The sequence below is a fragment of the Oncorhynchus keta genome, chromosome 1 (genome assembly GCF_023373465.1).
Source record: "Oncorhynchus keta strain PuntledgeMale-10-30-2019 chromosome 1, Oket_V2, whole genome shotgun sequence".
NCBI lineage: Eukaryota > Metazoa > Chordata > Actinopteri > Salmoniformes > Salmonidae > Oncorhynchus > Oncorhynchus keta.
The window spans coordinates 48,206,365-48,229,605 of NC_068421.1; the positions used below are offsets into that span (position 1 = coordinate 48,206,365).

Consider the following 23,241-nt stretch of genomic DNA (forward strand, 5'->3'; position numbering starts at 1 on the left):
AGTGTTACTGCATGTGGTCATTCCTACATCTGCAGGAACCTCTCTTTATACTTCTATTGGTTCATTTTTAAGTACACAGAGGGAAGCGGGGGCGCTCCAGTACAGTAGGTGGCGGTAATGCACCGTAACGTTGGATGCCAACCGTTGATAGACCCCTTAGAAGATGAGTCGGGGGTGACAACAGTAGCTAGCTAGCTAGGACACAGGTAGACAGTGTCCTTCGCCCCCAGAAAACTCAGATAATACTTTTATTTCCCTTTGGACCCACATTTTAAATCGTATAGACAATCAGGGAAAATCCCCAAAATCAAGTGTCACACAAGCATGAACCATGCTCAGATGCTCAGGCTGCAATAGCACACTATTTGAGGCTTACCGATAGCTCAAAAGTTGGAGCCAATTTTGTTACCGTATTAACTGCATTTCAAGGCCGTCTGTGCAGTTTCAGCATAAACAATGCGTGAGCTTTGAATTCATGGTGACTTTGTGTAAGTATATACGGTAGGCTACTATAACACACACACCCCTACCCTGAGCGTTAATTATGAATCATGCAGATAGCAGAGCAGGGAAGGCTGTATGAAGACAGATTTAGATATTACATAGTTCCATTTCAGGTCATGCTGTTCATAGAAATAATGTATTTTAGTTAACTGGTTTCTCACAATTATTTACCCCAGAAAAAGGGAGTGGGTTTGGGTGGGAAATCCCAGTAAATGTTGATAAACCGGTTCTCGCCATTGACATCAGAACCGCCATAGGCCAATGACGTTTGATTTTGTAAATAAAATAAAAACGCCATCCAAAAAATGTCCTACTCCTTCCCTGAATTGTCCTGTTTGTATTTTACACTGCTCATTTGTCAGAATTTTGAAATCACAAACAGAAAGGTATTTAGAGCCATTTTACACTCATCAAAAATATAAACGCAACGTGCAACAATCTCAAGGATTTTACTGAGTTACAGTTCATATTAGGAAATCAGTTAATTGAAATTAATTAAGCCCTAATTTATAGACTTCACATGACTGGGCAGGAGTGCAGCCATGGGTGGGCCTAGGAGGGCACGGGCCCACCCACATCGGAGACAGAATTTATTACAGACAGAAATACTACACGTGGTTTGCGGTTGTGAGGCCGGTTGGACGTACTTCCAAATGTCCTAAAACGATGTTGGAGATGAACGTACTTCGGTGCGAAAAATGCAAATCAATCCCAGAACAACAGCAAAGGACCTTGTGAAGATGCTGGAGGAAACAGGTACAACGGTATCTATATCCACAGTCACACAAGTCCTAAATCGACATCAACTGAAAGGCCGCTCGCTCAGCAAGGAAGAATCTACTGCTACAAAACCTCCATAAAAAAGCCAGACTACGGTTTGCAATTGTAAATGGGGACAAAGATCGTACTTTTTGGAGAAATGTCCTCTGGTCTGATGAAACAGAAACAAAACTGTTTGGCCATAATGACTATCGTTATGTTTGGAGGAAAAAGGGGAGGCTTGCAAGCTGAAGAACATCATCCCAACAGTGAAGCACGGGGGTGGCAGCATCAAGCTGTGGGGGTGCTTTGCTGTAGGAAGGACTGGTGCACGAAACAAAATAGATGGCATCATGAGGTAGGACAATAATGTGGATATATTGAAGCAACATCTCAAGACATCAGTCAGGAAGTTAAAGCTTGGTCACAAATGGGTCTTCCAAATGGACAATGACCCCAAGCATACTTCCAAAGTTGTGGCAAAATGGCTTAAGGACAACAAAGTCAAGGTATTGGAGTGGCCATTACAAAGCCCTGACCTCAATCCTATAGAAAATCTGTGGGCAGAACTGAAAAAGTGTGTGCGAGCAAGGAGGCCTACAAACCTCACTCAGTTACACCAGCTCTGTCAGGAGGAATGGGCCAAAATTCCCCTAACTTATTGTGGGAAGCTTGTGGAAGGCTACCCAAAATGTTTGACCCAAGTTAAACAATTTAAAGGCAATGTTACCAAATACTAATAGAGTGTATGTAAACTTATGACCCACAGGGAATGTGATGAAAGAAATAAAAGCTGAAATAAATCATTCTCTCTACTATTATTCTGACATTTCACATTTATAAAATAAAGTGGCCTAAGACAGGGAACTGACCTAAGACAGGGAACTGACCTAAGACAGGGAACTTTTACTAGGATTATATGTCAGGGAAAAAACTGAGTTTAAATGTATTTGGCTGTGTGTGTATGTAAACTTCCGACTTCAACTTTACATTTTACTTTGTAAAAATAAGCTGTTACGGGACTCTTATTTACTATAACTCTATTACTAATCAAATGTATTGTAAGGGAAATAAAAACATGTTACATGTTGCAGTAGGCCTTTAGAATAACGCTAAACATATCATTGACTCTATCCAGCGACGCAAACGATGCCAGCCCATAGAATGAATGACAATGGATGGAATGGATGGAATGGGCGATCATTGTGCAAGTTACTTCACAATCTGATTTAAATAAGGCCTAACTGAATGATGAGGGTGAAGAGGTTGGTTTCATTTAGAACAACAATAGTGTAATAACGAGTTTGTGTTATGCCTATTTATTAGCGTTGGCACTCATGTTAATAATTTGACCGCACACCTTGTGGGTTTTGACAGCACTGCAAATACTGCAGAATTTAGATTTGGAGCCTGATGGAGAATCAGATATTGAGCTTGAAATCAACCTTGCTGATGAAGAGTCTTCATCTGATTCTGATCTTGAGTCTCGCCGCAGAAACACCAGAACAGAGCCAACAGACGGTGATCCCAACAAAACAAGGCCCATGAAAACTGTGTGCAGTGTAACCGATTTGTTTGTGGGGCTTGCTCACACAAAGCCTCGAAGCTGTGTGCTGACTTTGGAAACAAAGCATAAAGAGAAGACGAGATTGATTCATGCGTTAAGGCACGCGGTTACACTGCACACAGTTTTCATGGGCCTTGTTTTGTGTGCCCCTGCTGCAGGTGTCGCATAACCTCTCTGTAGCGGTTGTGTGGCATGGTCTCTCCCAAAACAAGTCCACCCTAAAACTATCAGAACAAAATTCCTCTACATCCATGCTCTTTCCGCGTGCAATAAATGCTTACAGTTCATCATTAGACATGTCCCACGTACTGTTTCCTTATTTTTTGCACATGAGCAACAGAACAATCTCTGATGCACTGCGACATCTGCACGTCACATAAACTCATCACTCTTTTCTACCCAAACCGTGTCATCCCTCCCAGACTCCTGTCTCACCGTGGCAGGTGGGATCACCGTCTGTTGGCTCTGTTCTGGTACAATCAAAAAATGTGTGTTTTTATATCTTGTCATGAATATACAGTATTTCCACAAATATAAATTAATGCAATTCATCACAATTGTTCATGCACTGATGCTTTTGTTTAGGAATATGGCAAATAATTTCACCTATGTACCTGCCTGGTTATATTATTATTCTAGTTTTAACCTCTACTTTATCAAAAGAAGCTGTAACCCGGACTTTATTAATTACTAGAAACTATTACTAATCGAATCTACAAATAAAGTTGATCAAATAGATTACACTGTAATGTTTTTATTGTAAAGGAAACAAAAATAGGCTATAGGCAACGTTCTCTAGTGGTTCTAGAGTTAAACCTTAGTGTGAGTGTCCGTGTGTGTGTTCATCCGCATGAATGAGTGTTACCCAAGTCATGTAGTCTCTGGACCTCCGTGTCGGGGATGAGCAGCTCGTCCTGGCCACTACCTCTACTGTGACCGCCAAACACTGACGGTTTAAACACACAGCTGCAGCTCATCTGGGACAGCTTCCGTGCCTCCACGTGCACATCTGGGAACAAAGAACATACAGGGAAATTGGACTCCTATAAAGTAATACAGGAACATTACAGACAAATTGGACTCGTGCTAAAATATGGAATTGTTTTAAGATGATCATACCAAGGATAATTTAGCTATTTGAGGTATCAAAAATATACAGTACCAGTCAAAAGTTTGGACACACCTACTCGTTCAAGGGTTTTTCTTTATTTGTACACTTTTCTACATTGAAGAAAATATGAAAACTATGAAATAACACATATGGACTCATGCAGTAACCAAAAAAAACAGTTAAAACGACTCAAAATCTATTTTAGATTTTTCAAAGTAGCCACCCTTTGCCATCATGACAGCTTTGCAAACTTTTGGCATTCTCTCAACCAGCTTCATGAGGTATTCTATCGTTTTGACGTTTCTGCTGTAGCATACAGTATGTATATATGGAGCATAAAGTATTAACAGTTTTATTCACAGTACTGGTGAAAAATAATACTTTCCGATAATTGCATAGATTTTAATGGACACCTATGATGTGTGTAAAAATACTTTTTTGAAGGTTGTACTGATTACGATGAGATAATGCTAAGAAGCTATTTGCCTGCTATGTGTTGACATTATACAATGCATTCTGGGTGTCACGTAAACGTCTGTTAGACCAGAGATGTTATATAATGAGGTGAAGTAGACGACACGCCCCCTTCAAAAACGAACAAACTCATCTCGTCTCCAGAAGGCACTGCATCTCAGTGCAAGAGGCGTCACTGCAGTCCCTGGTTCGAATCCAGGCTATATCACATCCGGCCTGGATTTAGGAGTCCAATAGGGTAGCGCACAATTGGCACAGCGTCCTCCGGGTTTGGCCGGGGTAGGCAGTCATTGTAAATAAGAATTTGCTCTTAACTGACTTGCCTAGAAAAAATAACATGGTGGCACGCACACACTACACCCTTCATCGGATTTTACTTTTGATTTTTATAAAGTGTTTTACTCAATTATTTCATTCAGTACTCTGAGCTCACCCGTAATATGATGAATTGTAAATAGTCATTGCTATTGGCTGATTTCATATTCGGGTTTCTGTCAGCCGAGAGTTAGCTAAATATGAACGCTTGTGTTACTTCAATCTTTCCTAAGTTAGCACTAGGACTAATGTAGCCTACATTTTCTGGTTTGGATGATTGTGAATGTCTGAACATTACATCCAGAAATAACCTGGTTACAATCAGGACATAACTTTGTGATAACCATAATTTGCAAATAAATATATGTATTCTACAATGTGATTTTCTGGAATTTTTTTTCTCATTTTGTCTGTCATAGTTGAAGTGTACCTTTGATGAAAATTACAGGCCTCTCATCTTTTTAAGTGGGAGAACTTGCACAATTGGTGTATGACTAAATACTTTTTTGTCCCACTGTACATGACCATTTCTTGGAGAGACTCTTTCCCGTCCAGGAGACTGTCAAACATGATGACAACACCACCCCAATGAGTGTTGCTTGGCAGCTTCAATGTGGTGCTCTTATTCTTCTCACTTCGCTTGGTGAGGTAGATTGCTGCTATAACTTGATGACCCTTCACATACCTAACCATTTCCTTGGCTTTCTTGTAGAGTGTATCTATTGTTTTCAGTGCCATGATGTCCTTGAGGAGCATATGCAAAGCATAAGCAGCACAGCCAATGGGTGTGATGTGAGGGAAGGACTCCTCCACTTCAGACCAAACAGCCTTCATGTTTCCAGGACTGTCTGTCACCCCTGCAAATACCTTCTGTGGTCCAAGGTCATTGATGGCTGCCTTCAGCTTATCTGCAATGTAGAGGACGGTGTGTCTGTTGTCCCTTGTGTCTGTGCTCTTGTAGACAACTGGTTGAGGGGTGGAGATGATGTAGTTTATCAGAGGTGAACCAGTTGCATACACAACTCGAGCAAGACATTCATCAGCATTTCTCTGACTACGTTCCTCCATTGAGTCAAAAAAACTTCTGATTCCAGGAGGACCATGAGCTGTTGCTATCAATAAGGTGCCTGATTCAGCATTATCACCTCAAATAGAAGTAGAGGGACTTTTGTCAGAGGTTGCTTGTTGTGAGTGCTGAGGGAACTTTATGCACTTGGCCAGATGATTCTGCATCATTGATGCATTCTTCACATATGATTTGGCACAGTATATGCAAATGTACACAGCTTTTCCTTCTACATTAGCTGCAGTGAAATGTCTCCACACATCAGTTAGTGCCTGTGACATTCCTGTAAAGATTGGATTTTTTTTTTTTTTACAAATATAATTCCATGTACAAATAAATAGTTAAGCAATAAGACACTCCTCAGTTAGGCTCAAGCAAGCTAAAACCCACATGGTAACAAAAACTAACTAGCAGAAATTGTTACTTTAGAAATTATTTAAACAAAAAAATATAAAATGTCATATAAAATATATTCACCCCACCCAGTATTGTAATCAAAACTTACCAGAAAGCATGTAGTCCTTGGCTCAGACAGTGTAGTATTGTGGGCTCAATAGCATCTCATTACACTGAACCCAAACCGGATGCGCGCGTGCACCATCGTGCTCTATCGTGCATACATTTATTTTGTCCCCCTACACCAAACGCGATCACGACACGCAGGTTAAAATATCAAAACAAACTCTGAACCAATGACATTCATTTGGGGACAGGTCGAAAAGCATTAAACATGTATAGCAATTTAGCTAGTTAGCTTGCACTTGCTAGCTAATTTGTCCTATTTAGCTAGCTTGCTGTTGCTAGCTAATATGTCCCGGGATATAAACATTGAGTTGTTATTTTACCTGAAATGCACAAGGACCTCTACTCCTACAATTAATCCACACATAAAACGGCCAATCGAATCGTTTCTAGTCATCTCTCCTCCTTCCAGGCTTTTTCATCTTTGAACTTATATGGTGATTGGCATCTAAACTTTCATAGTTTCATACTACCACGATGACTGGCAAAACTGTTCGTCTTTCAATCACCCACGTGGGTATAACCAATGAGGAGATGGCACGTGAGTACCTGCTTCTATAAACTAATGAGGAAATGGGAGAGGCAGGACTTTCAGCGTGATCTGCGTCAGAAATAGAAGGGAGTTATATTTTAGCCCTTGGCATCACAGACGCTCGTTGGCGCGCGCGAGCAGTGTGGGTGAAATAATTTAATAACATGGATTTCTAAATGTATTTTGCTCGCTCGCGCACGCGACGTGTCCGGTCTGGCCAGCATGTTAGTGTGCAATATCTTGAGAATCAGCTGTACATGTGATGGAAGAGTGCACTGTACATGTGACGGAAGAATGCACTGTGCATGTAGATAGTTTAACCAAAATATGCCACAAGACCTAGAATTGCCTCATGTGTACCCACAAAAAAGGTTCACTGTTATAAGCTAACTTTTTGATCAATTTAAGAAAAATTCCCCAAATTCTAGGGCTTAACTTCCCATGGAAATATTCCGGTAATTTACCAGAAAGTTTCCGACACTTTGCAACCTTAGTGACCACAATAGAATGATCACACCCATTTGTTGGTACGTGTCAAGAGAGTTTCCATAGCTGTCTATTTACCAACACAAACTGACGCTGGCACTAAGACCGCACTAAATGAGCTGTAAAGGGCCAAGAGCAAATAGGAAAATGCTCATCCAGAAGTGGCGCTCCTAGTGGCTGGTGATTTAAATGCAGGGAAACTGATATCCATCTTACCTCATTTATTTAAGCATGTCACCTGCGCAACTAGAATTTAAAAAACTCTAGATCACCATCACTCCATACACAGAAACACATGCAAAGCTCTCCCTCACCCACCATTTGGCAAATCTGCCAAATAATACTATCATCCTGATTCCTGCTTACAAGCAAAAAATCAAACAGGATGTACCAATGATGCGCCCAATGTGGAAGTGGTCCGATGAAGTGGATGCTAAACTACAGGACTGTTTTGCTAGCACAGACTGGAATATGTTCCGGGATTAATTTGATGGCATTGAGGAACTTACCACACCAGTCACCATTAACAAGCATGCCCACATTCACATCGACGGGGATTTAGTGGAGCGGGTCGAGAGATTCAATATTGTTGGTTTCTACGTCACTAAGGATCTATCACTGTCCACACACACCAACACAGTCATTAAGAGGGCACGAAACACCTCTTCCCCCTAAGGAGTCTGAAAAAATTTGGAATGGGCCCTCAGATCCTCAAAAAGTTATACAGCTGCACCATTGAGAGCATCTTGACTGGCTGCATCACCAGTTGGTATGACAACAACTTGGCATCCTTCCGCAAGGCACTAGAGGGTAGTGAGTACGGCCAAGTAAATCACTGGGGCCAAGCTTCCTGCCATCTTGGACCTCTATAACAAGCGGAGCCAGAGGAAGGCCCAGAACAATTCATAGACCAGGGGTTCCCAAACATTCTTGGCCCACAATCCCATTTTGAGATCTAAAACTTCTCTGAAACCCAACCATGTGAAAAAATGTACAATTTACATACAAAAGTATGTGGACACCCTTTCAAATTCACCTGTTGCTAACATGTGTATAAAATCGAGCACACAGCCATGCAATCTCCATAGACAAACATTGACAGTACAATGGCCTTACTGAAGAGCCCACCTTTGCAACAAGTCAGTTTGGCAAATTTCTGCCATGCTTGAGCTACCCTGGTCAACTGTAAGTGCTGTTATTATGAAGTGGAAATGTCTAGGCATAACAACGGCTCAGCCGAAAAGTGGTAAGCCACACAATCCCACAGAACGAGACCGCCGAATGCTGAAGCGCATAAAAATCGTCCTCAGCTGCAACACTTACAACCGAGTTCCAAACTGCCATTGGAAGCAACATCAGCACAATAACTGTTCGTCGGGAGCTTCATGAAATGGTTTTCCGTGGCCGCTTAAGATCACCATGTGCAATGTCAAGCGTCAGCTGGAGTGGTGTAAAGCTTGCTGCTATTGGACTCTGGAGCAGTGGAAACGTGTCCTCTGGAGTGATGAATCACGCATCACCATCTGGCAGTCCAACGGACAAATCTGGGTTTGGTGGATGCCAGGAGAACGCTACCTGCTCAATGCATAGTGCCAACGGTAGTTTGGTGGATGAGGAATCATTTCTGGGGCTGTTTTTCATGGTTCGGGCTAGGCCCCTTAGATCCAGTGAAGGGAAATCTTAACACGACAGCATACAATGACATTCTAGAAGAGTCTGTGCTTCCAACTTTGTGGGAACCGTTTGGGGAAGGCCCATTCCTGTTTCAGCATGACAATGATTCGGTGCACAAAGCAAGGTCCATACAGAAACGGTTTGTCGAGATCGGTGTGCAAGAACTTGACTGGCCTGCACAGAGCCCTGACCTCAACCCCATCGAACACCTTTGGGATGAATTGGAACGCCGACTGCGAGCCAGGCCTAATTGCCCAACATCTGTGCTCGACCTCACTAATGCTCGTGGCTGAATGGAAGCAAGTCCCTGCAGCAATGTTCCAACATCTAGGGGAAAGCTATGAAAAATACGAGGTCAAATCATGATGCCAGTAATGTTTAGGTCAGAATGTCGGAGCTCTAGAAAGAGGTCCAAGTTCCCGAGTTGGAAATTCGAGTTGGATGACTGTTAAAACATATATATCCCTGTCGGAGTTCCCAGTTGTTTTGAACTCAGCATTAATGCTCAGAGGGAGATGGCAGGGTATTCCCTTTGAGTCAGGAACCAAAACTCCTCCACAGTGACCAGTGAATGCATTCGGTCACATGACAGCTCGATCAGCTGTTCATTTTCACTTACCGGCATGTCAACTGAGTCAGGATCACAGTTAAACGGATTGGGAAGTAGGTCCCAAAGTTCTCTTCCAAGCATCGGAAGTGAGCAGTCATCACTCGTGTGGGACACTTACTGATGCTGTCCGTTAGAAACATGCACAGCCTAGGGAAGGGGGCATGGTTCGCTTTTGAAATACTCTCTCCAATAGGAATTCTTCCCTCTTGAGTCCACTGATTCGGTCACTCGTCAGTAGAATGTTTTTGTATTTCCTCTGCATGCTCGTGTTCAGTTCTCCAAATATGTATGTTACATAGTCAAGGAAACACATTTGTTTTTCATTACACAAAAAGTCAACTAAGTCTGTTTTGGGGGGGGGATTACATCCATTTTGAATGACAACAGTTCCTCTCTCAATGCGAAATATCTTTCCAACACTCTCCCTCAATAACCACCAAGCCTCAGTGTGCAATAGAACATTGTCATGCTCTGATGCCATATCTCCACATAGTTTAGCTAACAGGCGTGCGCGCAGGGGACGTGGTTTGATCAGGTTAATAATCAAAGTTACCTGGTGCAGTACAGCGGCAAGAAAAAGTATGTGAACCCTTTGGAATTTCCTGGATTTCTGCATAAATTGTACATACAATTTGAACTGATCTTCATCTAAGTCACAACAATAAACAAACACAGTGTGCTTAAACTAATAACACACACATTATTGTATTTTTCTTGTCTATATTGAATACATCATTTAAACAAACGTCTGGGACCTGTTGGATCGGAGGGTGAGGGCTAGGGCCATTCCCCCCAGAAATGTCCGGGAACTTGCAGGTGCCTTGGTGGAAGAGTTGGGTAACATCTCACAGCAAGAACTGGCAAATCTGGTGCAGTCCATGAGGAGGATATGCACTGCAGTACTTAATGCAGCTGGTGGCCACACCAGATACTGACAGTTACTTTGATTTTGATCCCCCCTTTGTTGAGGGACACATTATTCCATTTCTGTTTGTCACATGTCTGCAGAACTTGTTCAGTTTATGTCTCAGTTGTTGAATCTTGTTATGTTCATACAAATATTTATACATGTTAAGTTTGCTGAAAATAAACGCAGTTGACAGTGAGAAGACATTTCTTTTTTTGCAGAAACCCAGGTCATTAGAATGGGTTCACATACTCTCTCTTCCCGCTGTACATCTGTGCTTACCTACTGCAGAGTTCTGTGCTCAGCTCTTTTGCTGCCAGTTGCTCTCGGTATCATACAATGTGTCCATATGGCAGAGGGAGACACATTCATAACTTGAGTGCAGAGGCCTGCCCGCCATCCCGCTATAGTTGGAGTCACATTTGTGCAAAAGCCCCCCATTCAACCCCATGGAATCTGTATTTCGTCAATATAGGCACGCAGCACACTGAACATCCCTTCCATGCTCGAGAATCGTGAGACAGAACAATATGTCCTCATGAATAGCATACATGTATAGCAAACAAAAGACAATACATGGGCATCTCGGCCCTCACAGCTAACGTCCATTTGGAGAGCATAAGCTGGGGAGTTTTGAGTCGTTCAGTCAGTTTCCTCTTGAATAAGATTTGATTTGAATTGATTGCTAGCAATATAATAAATCATTCATTCAACAGTCTTCTCTGACAAGGTATTGATGCGAGTTTCTGTGCCTCCGCCTCCCCACACATTGTTTTCACCATATCAATTGCGGCCGATAATATCCAAGTCTCGGCCATAGTGTCTATTTTCATAGCGTAGCAGGCTTAGCCATTCACCATGGGAATGATTCAAGTGCAATGGTCAAGTGCAGCCTATTTCCGTGATCTAATGGCGCTCTCTGGTTGAATGAATGAATGTTTTAAATAATTTGTATTTTTAAGGTTAATCACATTACAATGATTTTAAGAGACAAAGACGATACTATATTATTTTTTTCTCAGGATTTTGGACATTGTCCCGCAACCCCATTTTCATATCAGAAGACCCTATTTGGGGTCGCAACCCCTAGTTTGAGAACCCCTGTCATAGACTGTTCTCTCTGCTACCGCACGGCAAGTGGTAACGATGCACCAAGTCTGGAACCAAAAGGACCATGAACAGCTTCTACCGAAGCCATAAGACTGTTAAATAGTTAGTTAAATAGTTAACCTTATAGCTACCCGGGACTATCTGTATTGACCCTTTTTGCACAAACTTTTTTTTATTCTTCACAAACACTGCTGCTACTGTTTATTATCTATCCTGTTGCTTATTCACTTCATTCCTAGTTATATGTGCATATCTACCTCAATTACCTCGTAGCCAAGTTATCATTACTCATTGGGTATTTATTATTACATGTTATAATTTTTCTAATAATTCTCTATTTTCTTTCTCTCGGCCTGTGACGAATATAATTTGATTTGATTCAAACACTATACTCCCAGACTGAGCCATCAGATACCACTGTAAAGTGAACTCCCTTTTCTTTGTCATTTCACCTCTATTTTCTAGTTGGTTCGCGTCTATCTGAAGTTCCCAGTTCTATCTCCAGTTCTTATCCGTTCTTATCAGTTCTTATGTTCATTTTATTCTTAATAAGACATCATTTCAAAGATGTTTAGCAACACTATAAAAAAAACAGATGCAAAGAATATCATTACCTATGTTTTCCGTGGAGAGTGTGAAGCTTTTCCACTCGGCAGATAGCACATCTGCTAAAGCTCCAGTCAGTTTATCAATGCTCTCCACCACAGTGAATGGTCCCACAGTCTGTATGGGGAAAAACATTTTTTTATTTTTTATTTTTTTGCATTTGTGCGGAAAAAAAACAACATATTACTGAAATGGGATTTTCTGGTTGAAAACTGGTCATGTAACCAGAATACAACGACTGGTCTCTGTTACAATCAGGTAATGATATATTTTTTCACGACAAGATCAAGAAGTCATGAAAAATACATAATATTCCTGTTGTTTTGTGGTCAGATTACATCTTCCTTATAGAACCAGTTCCTTATAGAACATATAAAAATTACACAATAAATCCAAACTTCACAGTCATTGTAGAGTTAAGACAAAAGTGTGACCAAAAAAATATTAAGACCAGTTTACAACCTGACCATGAAATCATTAAATACGTAATTGCAACCAGTTCTGTTTGCTGGTGTAATACATTATATAAACGTGTGAACACTGAAAACGTACAACGTCCTCCGGCCGACCTAGCCACTGGGTGGCCCTCTTAGAGTCCAGGATGAGACTGGCCAGTTTCAGGTAGTTGGTGGCAATGGACACCATGGCCTCGGCAGAGTCTAGGCCCCCCTGGGCATGGTTGACCTCCTGGGTGGTGGTGGTGGCCTCCAGTTTCATCATCTCGGTGAGGTAGAGGACATCGGTGGACGTGAGGATGTCCGGACTGGCCTCCAGGACCCTGACCAGCACGGTAGTCAGTCCGCTCAGCGACACCAAGTCTTTCTCAGACGACGCATTCATGCTCATGTCCTCAATCACCTTGGTGAAAAACATGGTGGTTTGAACCATAGAAATAACTATTAGAACATTAGTGAACTTTGACTTGAATAGGAATGTCTATTGGGCTTATTTACAGTGCATTTGGAAAGTATTCAGACTAGAGGTCGACCGATTAATCGGAATGGCCGACTAATCCAGTTTAGCAGGCAATATTAACCAGGTGAAATTGTGTAATTTATCTTGCGTTCATTGCACGCAGAGTCAGGGTATATACAACAGTTTGGGCTGCCTGGCTCATTGCGAACTAATTTGCCAGAATGTTACGTAATTATGACATACATTGAAGGTTGTGCAATGTAACAAGAATATTTAGACTTAGGGATGCCACCTGTTAGATAAAATACCGAACGGTTCCGTATTTCACTGAAAGAATAAACGTCTTGTTTTCGAGATTATAGTTTCCGGATTCAACCATATTAATGAACAAAGGCTCGTATTTCTGTGTGTTATTATGTTATAATTAAGTCTGATTTGATAGAGCAGTCTGACTGAGCAGCAGCAGGCCCATAATCATTCATTCAAACAGCACTTTTGTGCGTTTTGCCAGCAGCTCTTCTCAAGCACTGCGCTGTTTATGACTTCAAGCCTATCAGCCTAATGGCTGGTGTAACCAATGTGAAATGGCTAGCTAGTTAGCTGGGTGTGCGCTAATACTGTTTCAAACATCACTCGCTTTTAGATTTGGACTAGTTATTCCACTTGTGCTGCAAGGAACGTGGCTTTTGTGGAGCGATGGGTAACGATGCTTCGAGTGTGGCTGTTGTCAATGTGTTCCTGGTTCGAGCCCAGGTAGGGGCGAGGAGGGGGACGGAAGCTATACTGTTACACTGGCAATACTATAGTGCCTATAAGAACATCCAATAGTCAAAGGTATATGAAATACAAATGGTGTAGAGAGAAATAGTCCTATAAATACTATATTAACTACAACCTAAAACCTCTTATCTTGGAATATTGAAGTCTCAAGTTAAAAGGAACCACCAACTTTCATATGTTCTCATGTTCTGAGCAAGGAACTTAAACGTTAGCTTTTTTACATGGCACATTTTTACATGGCACATATTACTTTCTTCTCCAACACTTTGTTTTTGCATTATTTAAACCAAATCAAACATGTTTCATTATTTATTTGAGGCTAAATTGATTGTATTGATGTATTATATTAAGTTAGAATAAGTGTTCATTCAGTATTGTTGTAATTGTCATTATTACAAACAAAAAAATTAAGGAATCGGCCGATTAATCGGTATCAGTTATTTTGGTCCTCCAATAATCGGTATCAGCGTTGAAAATCATAATCGGTCGACCTCTAATTCAGACCCCTTGACTTTTTCCACATTTTGTTACGTTACAGCCTTATCCTAAAATTAATTAAATATTTTTTCCACCTCATCAATCTACACACAATACTCATAATGACAAAGCAAAAACAGGTTTTAAGACAAAAATTAAATATCACATTTACACAAGTTTTCAGACCCTTTACTCAGTACTTCAGCAGCGATTACAGCCTCAAGTCTTCTTGGGTATGATGCTACTAACTTGGCACATGTATATTTGGGGAGTTTCTCACATTCTTCTCTGCAGATTCTCTCAAGCTCTGTCAGGTTGGATGGGGAGTGTCGCTGCACAGCTATTTTCAGGTCTCTCCAGAGATGTTTGATCAGGTTCAAGTCCAGGCTCTGGCTGGGCCACTCAATGATATTCATAGACTTTATGAATATAAAGACCCGGAGCCACTCCTGCGTTGTCTTGGCTGTGTGCTTAGGGTTAATGTCCTGTTGGATGGTGAACCTTAGTAACAGTCTGAGGTCCTTAGCGCATTGGAGCAGGTTTTCATCAAGGATCTCTCTGAACTTTGCTCTGTTCTTTCCCTCAATCCTCAATCCTTTCCCTTTCCTGCTTTCCCTCAATCCTGACAAGTCTCCCTGCCAATGAAAAACATCTCCACAGCATAATGCTCCACCGTAGGGATGGTGCCAGGTTTCCTCCAGACGTGATGCTTGGCGTTCAAGCCAAAGAGTTCAATCTTGGTTTCATCAGACCAGAGAATCTTGTTTGTCAAGTTCTGAGAGTTCTTTAGGTGCCTTTTAACAAACTCCAAGCGGGTTGTCATGTGTCACTTCCTGATGAGTGGCTTCAGTCTGGCCACTCTACCATAAAGGCCTGATTGGTGGAGTGCTGCAGAGATGGTTGTCCTTCTGAAAGGTTCTTCCATCTCCACAAACTTATTTCATTTAAGAATGATTTCTCATGAAGCTGGTTGAGAGAATGCCAAGAGTGTGCAAAGCTGTCATCAAGGCAAAGGGTGGCTACTTTGAAGAATCTCAAATATAAAATATATTTTGATTTGTTCAACACTTTTTTTTGGTTACTATATGATTCCATATTTCACAGTTTTGATGTCTTCACTATTATTCTACAATGTAGAAAATAGTCAAAAATAAAGAAAAACCCTTGAATGAGTATGTGTGTCCTAACTTTTGACTGGTACTGTACGTATTCACACCCCTTTGCTATGATGCTCCAAGTTGAGCTCAGGTGCATCCAATTTCCTTTGATCATCCTTGAGATGTCGCTACAACTTGATTGGAGTCCACCTGTGGCCAATTCAATTGTTTGGACATGATTTAAAAAGAACACACCTGCTGTTCACCACCGCTCCCCATCAAAACCACCTAGAATCGATGTCCGTGCCCCAGTGGAAAGGTTCCACAGTTGACAGTACATGTCAGAGCAGCTACTCCAAGGAACTGTCTGTAGATCTCTGAGATAGAATTGTTATGAGGCATTTATTTGGGGAATGGTAAAAAAAAAACATTTCTAGAGTGTTGAACGTTTCCAAGTGCACAGTGGTCTCCAGCGGGGTGAAATTGAAAAAAAATATGGAAATACCCAAACTCTGCCTAGAGCTGGCTGTCTGACCAAACTGAACAACCGAGCAAGAAGGACTCTGACAGAACTACAGAGTTCCTTGGCTGATATGGGAGAACCTGCCAGAAGGACAACAGTCTCTACAACACTTCACCAATCTGGGCTTTATTGGAGTGGCCAGACTGAAGCCACTCCTGAGAAAAAGGCACGTGATATTGTGTAAAAGGTAATTAGTTAGGACATTCACAACTGCAAAACACTATAATGTTCTCCTTTCTGCAAGTTTCCATACATGTGACTTTCTGTAGATAGTAAACCCACGGGGTGTCACATGCTGCGGCCGCTCCCAAGCTGACCTTAGCTATACGCCCAGTCTTATGACTAAGTCCCACAAAGGTTGTATCAGGTTAGAAAAACACCAGCATATAACAAGATAATTCTTTAAACAGTAAAACATGGGATAGAATGACGAATTATGTATTTTCCACGATAATGACCGCACGCCTGGAGTTTGTTAAAAGGTGGAATGCTGGAATGGCTTCAGAACAAGAATGTGACAGTCCTTGAGTGGCCCAATCAAAGCCCAGACTTGAATCCCATAGAAAATCTGTGGATAGACTTGAAGATTGTTGTTCACCACCGCTCCCCATCTAAATTAACCCCCTAGAATCGATGCCCGTGGAAATTGAATTAGCATAGAGCTAGAGCGGTGTTTGTCAGACCATGAGACATCCCGAAAATCGGTCTTCTTACTAAATTGTCTGTAGTGTCCGAATGTTTTGGTCTACGAGCCCCACAAACGTCTTGGAACTCGTCTGAAGTCGGTACAGCCGATCTGCCAACTTCTGTCTGTAGTGTTCGAACAGTTTGGACTACACTAATATAACCCATCTGTAGAAAGGTGATACTCTAAAGAACACGTACATTTCAGTTGTTTTGCTCTAGGATGCCCACAGGCCTCACAAGACTAGTCTGAAGGTCCCCTGGTACCAAATGAAAACATTTATGGAAGTATTTATGGAGACTGTTTAGTTCCAAAAATAAGGGGTAAACACACTTTTTTGGGGGGGGGGACTATCTGTTATTCAATGTGTTTGTATGGGCTAATAGCAGTAAAGGTCCAATAAAAATGTTAATTAAATAATTTGTTTATATATTTTTTTGATACTTCAAGGGGTCTTACAATTCAAAATCAAATAGCAAAATGATCCTTGGTATGGATCATTTTGGTACCTTGGTACCTTCTTAAAACAATTCCACATGGTTTAACCTCCCCGGCTTAGACTGTAATGGTTTAACAAATCTTGAGAAAATCTGCAAGGAGGAATGGGAGGAAATCCTCAAATCGGGGTTTGCAGAGCTGATACAGACACACCCAAGACAACTCAGAGCTATACACCGCCAAAGCTGCTTCTACAAAGTATTGACTCAGAGGTGTGAATACTTAAGTAAATTGGATATTTCTATACTTAATTTTCAATAAATTAGCAAACATTTCTCAAAACATGTTTTCACTTTGTCATTATGGGGTCTTGTGTGTAGATCTATGGTATGACTACTTTCTGGAGGCACTGTATGTTGCTTCTAACGAAGTTGGATCTGGGTTGCTCAGTGTGACGCCATTGTGTAATGTATAATACATTACATGATTTTTAACTGCGATTTTGCCACGATTTGAGAGCCACGACAAATTTCTGGGATCGCAAATAAATTCTAACGCCGTATGCTCTGACCAAGACGTCGTAGGTCGCATAATGAAAGTGGGTGAATGAAATGCGACTACGCGTCTTCCACTCTCCCGATATGCACCTTAGGTCCCGGTTATTTTTCTGACATGCCAGAAAATGTCTTGTGAAGTGATAGGGGTGCTACGATGCGACTTGCAATTATAATTTGGCCACGATGTGGAAATTTTGTCTGGGACAGCAAAAATCGTGGCATAAGACGGCTAAAATAGTAGTCTGTGCAGGCCTACTTGTGCAACTTGTCCTACAGCCACACAGAGTAGGAGGCGGGCCCTGACACATCTGGAAATCGCAGGTCAAGGAGGGGACTAGACAGGTTGCAATGTTAGAAAACTCATCTAATGTGAGCACATCGGTTGCAGACTTCAGGACGACATGATTACGTAGAGTGCTCCAACAATGTAAACATTTTTAGCGTCGTCTATGTCTAGTTGCATTGCATCTGACTGTATTCAATGAACAAATTGTGAGCAAGTTTACTTGACTAGTCATATCATTCCAATCGGAAATCAGATCCAGTTTTCATGTCAACACAGCTGTCAGTGCTGCTGCAAACTACAACAAAAGAGACATGCCATTTAGGAAATCTATAAACAATTCTAGTCACCATGGCAAGTCACGGTTTATATACATGGTCTGGAGGTCAATACATTTCATTTTAAAAGTGAACCCAGACCTTTCTCTCTCCAGTTTCAACTGAAATTGTCCAACATTAACTGCTTGGTTAGCTAGCTAGCTTGGTAAAACATGATTGGCAAATAGGCAACATTTTGGTTAGCTAGCTAAAATGTTCAGCCAGTATTTTGTCTATATCGAGGATGTTCCAATTACCAAGCGTTAGGATAAACAAATAATTTATGAAACCATGATGTGATTATTATTACTATTGATTATTTTTACCTTTATTTAACTAGACAAGTCAGTTAACAAATTTGTATTTATAATAACGGCCTACACCGGCCAAACCCGGACAACTCCCAATCACGGCCAGTTGTGATACAGCCTGAATTCGAACTAGGGTGTCTGTAGTGATGCCTTTAGCACTGAGACACAGTGCCTTAGACCGCTGCGCCACTCGGGAGCTCCAATGTATGACAGGATTGGATGTTGCATGAAATTTCAATTGCCTTTGAATTGCTTCATGTATCAGCAAAGTTGCTAGAGAAGATGTCACTTGCATCTGAAACAAAAATTGTGTCCAAATAGCTTTGTGTGACCGACCAGAGGAAGCTGCAAAGCAAGAGGGTTTACTCAATCCAAAATCTGTCTACCTAAATAAAACAACGAAGTGAGGATTTATTTTAATGGAGGTCAATGAGTGTCAAATTTGGTCAACAACAAAAAATGTAATTCCTAATTTGGTACGTGAGGCTTATTTGATCGAAAATAAGTTTGGTAATGGTTGTCTTATAAATGCACTGATATAAATGGATGCACTCATATAAACAACTATATTGGAATATAGTTGTTCACACTGGCTAGAATGGTCACCACACAGCTGATCTCACCACCTCCCCCCTGCCTTCCATCTTTGAGGACATGCATTTCCATTGTGGGAGCAGTCACTCAACTATCTTGTCAATATAACAGAAAACCTTTGGTGTGACACAGGCTTAAGGCTGTGTTCCAAATGCCCTTTATAGTGCACTACTTTTAAGCAGAGCCCTAAGGACCCTGGTAAAAAGCAGTGCACTACATAGGGAATTGGGTGCCATTTGGGACGCAACCCTAAATGACCCAGGGGAGATGCATATTAATTCTGCCATTGGCTTGCGGTTGTTGGACGCAGAATCCAGACTGATAAAGCTGCATTTGAATGGCGTGAAACTAATAGGCTACAGCTGGGTGAACCTTCCAATTTACAGGGTTAGTCGAGCGCATCTTTGCTCACCTTAATGAAAAACGCTGTCTTGGGAAAGCCGAAGATGTCCAACACCTCTAGAATAAAAAAAGTAAACAAAACAATGTTAGTATGAGATCTCAGGATATACTGAATAAAACATAAACAACCGCCCAGAGTTGATGTTCGTGCCCCAGTGGAAATATATTTAGCATAATACAAAAATCCCCATCAAAATCATTTTGTTTAAGCTAGAGATATAGTGTTTTTTTTTTTTGCATGGGCACCGTCTCAAATCACTTCATCCACCCAATGGCGGTCTTCCGCATCTACGGTGGAAGGTGGCGTGTCTACAGTGGTGTTTGTCAGACCATGTGACATCCCGAAAATCGCTCTTCTCACAAAAACATCTGTAGCGTCCGAATGTATTACTACTCAATAGACAGATGAGACTCTCCCAAACACGATGGTGTTCTCCGTTTTGCTCTACTACCCCCACAAAGGTCACGAGACTCGTCTGAAGTCGGTTCCGCCGATCTGCCAACTTCTGTCTCTAAAGTCTGAACAGATTGGGCTACACACTAATACTGAAACGTGAGACTCTCACGAACACATTGCTCTAGGATGCCTAAAATCCTGATATTTATTATATCTCTCAGATATAGGACAGACACTTTCTTTTATTGACTGTTGATCTGTTTTGTCATATATGAATATTTTATTCAATGTGTTTCTATGGGCAAATAGCATTAAGGCCAAATTTAATGTTTCATCAATTAATTGTTTTATGTACTTTTTTTGATACCAAAACAGGTCCTAAAATTCGAAATCAAATAGCTACATTATCCTTGGTATGACCATCTTAAAACAACCCCCTCCCTTCTCCCCTTCTGACTTAAGGGGCAATGGGGGACTGGTACAACCATCCTTTGGTACATCCATAACATGTAAATGCCTCATGAGCTTAGTTCAACTGTTGTACCCAATCAGAACCCCAAATATAAGCTTGTTTTATGCCATGCCAAGTAAACAATGTAATAAACACTGTATAGCTTCAAAACATGGCTAACACTATCATTTTGATCTCATGGGTGGTCAGTCCTTGCGTCCATAGCTCTGTCTATCAATTACATTTCTCCAGCCTCATCACACTGTTTACCAAAAGAAGTGGCGGGCTGACCGCTTTGTTGTTTGAATCCTGGATTGCCCCTTTAAGGTGACTGGATAGGTGAAAGCAAGGTATCTACGGAGGTAGACGTAACTTAACCAACTATAGATTTGTGATTACCTAAAGGATGGAATGACTTGGGTCTGCTTGAATGGGTGCAACGTTATCGAATGTCCAGATATAAATGTATTGTGTAAAACAAATATTTGACATGTAAAATAGGGAATCCTGCTAGCTCTATTAATCCCATTTATATAACGTTCTAAACACATCACCTTTCTGAACACATCCTAAGTTTAATTTTGAAAGTACCCAAGCAGGGCCAGAGTTCTTTATTACATTGGCACCATAACATAACAAGAGTCTATTTGAGACAGGTGACGCTTAACTTTTAAAAGTTGTATCTTATTTTACATAGGATGTTGTTGTTTAATCCCCCCAAAAAACATGCACTCCCCCTTTGATTGATTTGTGTGTGCTTAGAAATAACTAGATCATATTTCGATGACATTTAACTGTTATCAGTGAGCGATCACCTTTCTCAAACTGGCAGACGGCACCTCTCTGACTGTCACAAACGTCTAAGCCCCAGCCTCCACTCAGGGGGTCAAAGGTGACACACTCTCCAGCCTGAGGTGCATCCACCACCTCAGAGAAGTTGTGATATGTCACCACATCTGAATCCAACAGGGAGTACAGGAACTCGTCGGCCAACTCACTGCTGTTAGCTAGTAAGGAAGAAATAACAGAAAAAAACAGGGAGCCAAAAATAAATAAAAAGTCCATTGTACATCAATCAATCAAATGCATTTTTTAAAGACCTTTTAGAATCATTATATGTCACAAGTGCTTTACATTAAATTGTCGAGGGTTGCAAACTTACAGTAACTTTCCAAAAATTCTCAGGTTTTCCAGATATCCAGGTTGGAGGATTCCTAGAATCAGGAAGGATTGACCAAGGTACGAAATCCTCCAACCGGGAATTCTGGAATACAGCCCTAAAACCTGTCCTAGCCCCAAACAGCAAGCAAAAGCAGTAGCACATTGTCCGGGAAAAACTTATTAGAAGGAAGACAAGTGTCTAACTCCAGGCTCTGCAATTTACCTGTCTAAAATCAACTCGCTTGCATTGAGGTGGGAGGTGTGTCAATATTTTAGGTATGTCCTTAAAAACAAGCGCAAAAGTAACAATCTTCCCAGCGCTAATGGGAAGATAAGACCCACAAAAGCAGGTCTTAATGGTAACGCATTTGACAATGGCATGGATTTTGAGAGCGGAATAGCAGACTATCCACTCATGACACACAGTGCCCATGGAAAAGACATGTCCTCTTAATCAAGGCTGGTTTAGCAGTATCGCACAGGTGAGTCTTCTTAGGCCTACGTGTGCACAGTGCCATGGAACAAGAAGAGATATATGATATCATGCTTCTGACCCCACCCTGTGTAGAAATATGGATGTTGTTTAAAAAAAAACTGATTTCTTGTTTTCCATTTCGTATCAAGCCCTCCGCAACCCTTAACCTAGGCCTAGGCTACTAAGGCTGGTTAAACAGCAACGTGTTTTCTGTTTTATCCTTGCCTTGCAAAGCAGCATATCCATAAAGTTGTTTAGTCAATGTGCCTTGAACAGAAAATATACTGCACATCCTTAAACATCGACGACTCATTGCGAGCTCACAGAACAGGGCTCCGGGCAGCCGAGCGGAAATGGAGGAAGACTCGCCTCCCTGGCATCCTTTCACTCCCTCCTCTCTACATTTTCCTCCTCTGTCTCTGCTGCTAAAGCCACTTTCTACCACTCTAAATTCCAAGCATCTGCCTCTAACCCTAGGAAGCTCTTTGCCACCTTCTCCTCCCTCCTGAATCCTCCTCCCCCTCCCCCCCTCCTCCCTCTCTGCAGATGACTTCGTCAACCATTTTGAAAAGAAGGTCGACGACATCCGATCCTCGTTTGCTAAGTCAAACGACACCGCTGGTACTGCTCACACTGCCCTACCCTGTGCTCTGACCTCTTTCTCCCCTCTCTCTCCAGATGAAATCTCGCGTCTTGTGACGGCCGGCCGCCCAACAACCTGCCCGCTTGACCCTATCCCCTCCTCTCTTCTCCAGACCATTTCCGGAGACCTTCTCCCTTACCTCACCTCGCTCATCAACTCATCCCTGACCGCTGGCTACGTCCCTTCCGTCTTCAAGAGAGCGAGAGTTGCACCCCTTCTGAAAACCTACACTCGATCCCTCCGATGTCAACAACTACAGACCAGTATCCCTTCTTTCTTTTCTCTCCAAAACTCTTGAACGTGCCGTCCTTGGCCAGCTCTCCCGCTATCTCTCTCAGAATGACCTTCTTGATCCAAATCAGTCAGGTTTCAAGACTAGTCATTCAACTGAGACTGCTCTTCTCTGTATCACGGAGGCGCTCCGCACCGCTAAAGCTAACTCTCTCTCCTCTGCTCTCATCCTTCTAGACCTATCGGCTGCCTTCGATACTG

General features: G+C 41.7%; 1 protein-coding gene across 8 annotated transcripts in view; it reads right to left on the minus strand.

Annotated features, from left to right (window-relative positions):
- LOC118380691 (adhesion G-protein coupled receptor D2) overlaps positions 1–23,241 on the minus strand; it is a 165,837-nt gene that overhangs the window by 123,463 nt on the left and 19,133 nt on the right. For all 8 annotated transcript variants that reach the window (XM_052526438.1, XM_052526461.1, XM_052526470.1 and 5 more), the window contains 5 exons: positions 21,286–21,477; positions 19,633–19,679; positions 12,796–13,101; positions 12,252–12,360; positions 3,696–3,839 (listed from right to left, as the gene is read on the minus strand). In XM_052526438.1, the coding sequence (XP_052382398.1) occupies positions 3,696–3,839; positions 12,252–12,360; positions 12,796–13,101; positions 19,633–19,679; positions 21,286–21,477 (798 nt within the window). The remainder of the gene's footprint in view (positions 1–3,695; positions 3,840–12,251; positions 12,361–12,795; positions 13,102–19,632; positions 19,680–21,285; positions 21,478–23,241) is intronic.